At 38.5% G+C, this 5,484-nt stretch overlaps 1 protein-coding gene across 1 annotated transcript; it reads left to right on the top strand.

Moving 5' to 3' along the window:
* Nucleotides 1-1,591: 1,591 nt before the first annotated feature.
* LOC144640349 (uncharacterized) lies at nucleotides 1,592-5,477 on the top strand. Its single transcript, XM_078499519.1, has 3 exons — nucleotides 1,592-1,732; nucleotides 3,123-3,480; nucleotides 4,104-5,477. Exons 2-3 carry the CDS (start codon nucleotides 3,130-3,132, stop codon nucleotides 4,920-4,922), a joined length of 1,170 nt encoding a protein of 389 aa, XP_078355645.1. The 5' UTR covers nucleotides 1,592-1,732; nucleotides 3,123-3,129; the 3' UTR covers nucleotides 4,923-5,477.
* The last annotated feature ends 7 nt before the right edge of the window (nucleotides 5,478-5,484 follow it).

Here is a 5,484-nt window from a genome sequence, read left to right as displayed (position 1 = left end):
CCACTATCTGGACATACAAAATAATTGTCTGCAGGAAGTCCCAGCCCGTAAAAAAAATTAGTTATCTTGAAAAAAATTGGATCCCTCCTCTCCAAACAAATAATTGTCCGTCCCCTAGTTACACCAGCCTTTGGTATCGGATTTAATAATTTTAGGTATTTGGTATCAACGTTTTTGCGATTTTCAGGTATATTGGTATCCCAGACGGAAAAAATGGGGTATATTGGTATCCCACTACCCCCCCTGGCTGGGCCTGCTTTATGCAAATGAAGAAACTCTATAATTGACATTGCATATTTAATTTTATCTCAGGCTTGATAACGGCGTCAAGATGATGCCGAAACGTCGACTTATTTCTATTATGCCATTTTAGTATACGAAAAATAATAGCGAATCAATTAGGGAAAATAGACTCATTTTAATGTGGAATGGTTTGGTGCCAAACAGAGACAAATTAAAAACTACGGGGAATCGCGTATAATCTGATGTTATTAGGTGCGCCTAATGCCAGCTTAAAAAATAATGTGGTTCTCCTTGATCTCCAAATATTTTGTAACATTTTTAACAATAATTCACTTTGAAACGTAGCTTTCAAAGTTTTAATAGCGTATGCTAAAAAAAATATAGCATATGCTTTTACTACGAGTGAATCTCGATTTCATCTCTACTAGTTTACAATTTATGTTTGCCAGTTTATGTATGTGTTATGTCTGTGCTATAACGGAGCCAGTGTATTACAGATCTGCCTGAACTGTTGCACTTTTGATTGAGGGCTTGTAAAGTCAGAATGTGTCCTTCTGTCAGTGAAAGTTTATAATCGTTTGAGTTTATTAATAATTTAATCACCTGAAACTAGCCGAACGTTTGAGCACCAACGGGAATGAAAATTTAAAAATAAGCCACCTTTGTTTCAAATGCGATGCCATGCTGGCCTGATCCATATATTTCCCATTTGTAAACTGAGAATGTTTTCATTACGAAATCATTGCGAAAGAAATTCTTGCAAGAATCATGTAGTTTACCCTAGTATAGCATTTTAATGTACTGTTCAGTATTGACTCTTGTCAGCAGCTGCAGCTCACGGCTACAACTTGCACAAAAAAAGTCATTAATTTGAGTACTGTTTTAAATTCAGTTTCTTTACAGTGGTTGATTACTGACTAAGACAAGGCGTAGTCACGTAAACAACAAGAGCTTGGTTAATATTTAAAAATTGCCTTTGGTTCAAATCAAAAAATGTAAAAAAAATATCCTGATAATAATAAAGATGAATTTACTAGGTTCATATATGACACGCGTCTCGCATACTGCTAGGATCAGCAACGTCGAAAGCGTTAAGTGTGTAATAAATAATAAATATGGTAGATGTTGAGCCCTGGGATAAACAATAAAGATGAATTGATCATCATGTCATGATCGTGGGCCATATCTGAGTCCCCAGTGTAACTTTTAGAGTACGAAACGAAAAGGATTGACGATTAAGTCTTCACTGAATTGAAACTCGTATACGTTTCTACGCACAAACTGATGTAAAAGCATCTTTAAAAATTAATAGCGTCTGGGTGTTAGAGTTTAATTTAAGGAGTGCTAACGCCGATTGTGTGTCTTTCATACATCACGTATCCAGAGGTGTTTTCTGGAGGAGTTCAACAAACCGCGTTGTCAAGTTTATATAACTTTTATCAGCCAACTTCGACACGTGGTGAAACTACTTTACTTGGTTAATCTGAAGGTAAGTTATAGTAAAATGATTTGAATTTGCTGTATTGTTCTGAAATCTTGGCTAAACAGGCTGTTACTAAATTACAAGAAGCCCGGCCAGTCAGTTTCACGGCAGTTTTCGGAACAATGTAATTTTTACGGTACGACGCAAGAAGGATTAGCAATTAAACTTCACTGAAACGACTATTACCCATCTTTATTGAAAGGGATCACAAACGCGTTTAAGTTTCCTTCCTAAACATTTCTTCAGTGTAAGATCAACTATTCTTTCTTAAAGTCAATTTGAAGTAGTAATAATGTCGTTTGAGAATTTATTAATGATTGTTTTAGTATATACCACACGTATAATACCACACGAGTTGAATAACTAGCGGACTAAAACATTTCTTTTGGTAACAAAAGCGACACGGGAAGCCATTTTGTTTCCTTTCAGCTGCTTGGAGGTGAATTGTACTTTGCTAATCACCTCCGAGTTAACCAATCACAGCGCACGATACCGAGCCGCGAATGAAAATATATAGGGGTGGTCTTAGTTAATTGAAATTGGTTCGCTCGTTAATTTTCATACTCAAAGAGTATAATTAAGAAAAGAACTGCATGCAGTATGAAAATTTTAAAGGCAGTTTTCATTGTATATCAACTTCTCATTGGAACTCTCTGAGAATACTGCTGAAACAGCCAGTCACTGAGCCCGTAGCCGGACTGAAAGAACCGTTTGAACGTTTTAGATTGTGTAATTACTGTGTTTTAGAAACATATGTTAGTTGCTTATAGAGGTCTCTATATTGTGTTGTTAATAAAAATTAAAGTAGTCCTTTTCCAGTAAGCTTCTCTAGCCTTGTAGCCCAATTTTATACGAGCCGTCCAAATCAATCTGGATAAATTTGTACACGCGTCTTTATTTTTCTTTGACTTCGCCAATCCGTCTACACTAAAACGGTGTTATCGACCACTGGAAATAGAACTTTTTGAAAACGTTCTCCAGAGAAAATAATTAAAAAACGCTGTGTGTCGTTTTACAATGGGCGGAAAAAACAAACGTTTTGGAACATGCTGACGTCACGGAGTCAAATTTATCCACGAGCTCAAGTTATGTGCGCATTTAATTAATTAAATTCCATTTTCGGAGTCATCGTTTCTTTGATAGCAAAGTATCTGGGTGATTAAAAATCCAATCTTGGATTCTCCTAAAGAAACGCATCCTTAGACCGACACTTTATAACCGAAATGGAGAGTGGTCAGAACACGAGAACTCAACATCCTGGAATTAAACCAGTTTGTTGCTGTTACCAGCGAAGGCGATCGTGATTTTTTTTTCTTAAAACAAAGCAACCTGCTGCACTAAAATATTAATATAACTATATCAGTAGTTTATTTTCTTTTTTGTGTTCTTGTGGTAGCTGTAGTATGAGTGCCTTGCGTTTTCTACAAGTGCTGTTTTTGGTGACACACCTGACTCTCGTCATTGTGGTGCACAGCGACGTTAACTGCCAAAAGTTCAAGTTTGTTATCGATGAAGATGTCGTCTTTAACCACATTCTTGAGGGTCACGTGTTTAAAAGGTTGACAGTCTACAGCGCCGCCCAATGTCACATGATGTGTAAAGACGACTGCTTGTGTGCATCTATGAATTATTTCCCCGTCTCCAAAGAAAATAACTGTGAACTAAACAGTGTTAACAAAGAAATGAAGCCATCAGCACTGACATGGAAACACGGAGTCAATTATTATGACTTGGTGCGGAGCTACACTGTGAAGGTGAATTTTAATTGCTTATCCCTCCCTCCGTCTCTCCCTCCCTCCCTCCCTCTCACCCTTCCTTCCTTCCTTCCTTCCTTCCTTCCTTCCTTCCTTCCTTCCTTCCTTCCTTCCTTCCTTCCTTCCTTCCTTCCTTCCTTCCTTCCTTCCTTCCTTCCTTCCTTCCTTCCTTCCTTCCTTCCTTTCCCTTTCCTCCTTTCCTTCCTTCCTTTCTTCCTTCCTTCCTTCCTTAAATCTTTATTTCCTTCGTTCGTCTTTTTGTTCGTTCGTTCACTAGGTTTATTCGTTTGTTCGTTTGCTCATTTGTGCGTTCGTTCTTATGTGTATTCCTTCAATACATGTATTATTGTACAAACTACATTTTAAGTTAAGTACATTAAAGTACACTGGAAAGTATGCTTATAAGTATCCAATAACGAAAAAAAAAAACAAGTTAAAAGCGAAGTGTATACTGGTGTCAACACAAAATCCTGAATAAAACAGCTTTTGCTTCTTCTTGTACTTGTAACACTGCTAAAAGTCCCTTCCCTCGTTTGATGTTAAAAACTTTACTCACGGGCAACTGACTACATGGATGGGCTCGAATCAGGAACTAAAATTAGTTTTCTGTCATATCGCAATAGGGCGGAGGTATGTACCTCCCGGGAAGAGATCGCTGTGTCAACAAATGCTGCCAAGATGATCCTTGTATCAATGGAGGGGTATGTGAGGAGATTTGTGACCCTCACAGCACGCGCTTCAACTGTACCTGCCCTGATACTCACACTGGTCAGCGGTGCGAGAAGATAAAATATCCAAGAACCTGCAAAGATATCGCTAAGAACGGCGCTTCGTCATCTGAAAAGTATCTCATTTTTGATTCCACAAACGAAGCGTTTTCTGTTTACTGCGACTTTGAATCAGAACCGGGATTCGTTTGGGCTTTGGTGCAATCTTTTAGCTTAGCTAACAAAGTTATGTTCAGAGATAAAACGTTTGGCGTTGATTTCTCGGTGAACCAAACCACAAATGAAGTGGATTGGAACTGGTACCGCCTGTCCTTATCGCAGATGCAATCCATTGCTAATTATTCAACGCACCTACGAGCGACTTGTAACTACCCAACAGAGGGTCTAAAGTATACCGACTACGCACGCGCCAAGCTGGAAGGTCACGACATATTTAACACCTGGGAGTTTACGTGTCGGCCGTATGAGTACATCAACATCCGTGGAAATGAGTGCTCTAACTGCACCGCTGTGACGAAACAGTCACCTGGGAAAGCTTGGAATGTGAACAGTTATAGAAGTACAGAACTTGGCTGCAAATTCGATGGAACTCAAGGTGCAAGATCAAACGAACACAATTTCGGACGGTATGTTAATGTTAATACTAATCACCGCTGTTCGTCTTCGTCTGTCTCGACGACTCAGCACTGGTTTGGAGCTCAGCATGACCTGTAAAGGACTGTCATATACAAATGTACAAAGCTTAGTCCGGCTCATCAGACGCCGATGCATAGCTTTAACTTTAAAAACATGGAGTGACTGGAAGAATGACTGCTTTGTCGGAACGTTACAATTTTATTATGTAAAGAACTCAAAGTCGTATTTATATAGATGTTAGAGAACCAAGATGAACTCAAAACTTCTTTTAAGAAAAAAACATGATAATCATGAATATCCTGTTAGCAACACTAGGATAGCTAGAGTTCGAAGACTATTTTAATCATTTTTTTTCTATACTCATCGTATTTTTTTCTGCAATCCCACTATTATCGCCAAGTTAGTCGAGAGCGTAAGATCAAAATGTAAACTGCAGAGGAATGGAAGGAGTGCAAACACTGGAAGGTGGAGGGGGGGGGGGGGGTATATTTTATAGGTGACTGGCAGCTTTACAAACGCAACTGCTCAAATCTGATGTGCTTGAATGATAATGATAGAAACTACAGTTCTTGAATGAAAACGGCAGAATTTTACACAAACGAGAAACTAAATCTTAATCCGGATTAACTGTCTAATAATC

The sequence above is a fragment of the Oculina patagonica genome, unplaced genomic scaffold, assembly GCF_052425735.1.
Source record: "Oculina patagonica isolate OP01 unplaced genomic scaffold, crgOcupat unplaced267, whole genome shotgun sequence".
Lineage (NCBI taxonomy): Eukaryota > Metazoa > Cnidaria > Anthozoa > Scleractinia > Oculinidae > Oculina > Oculina patagonica.
The sequence above is the reverse complement of the archived record's forward strand: the minus strand, read 5'-3'. Positions and strand labels throughout refer to the sequence as shown.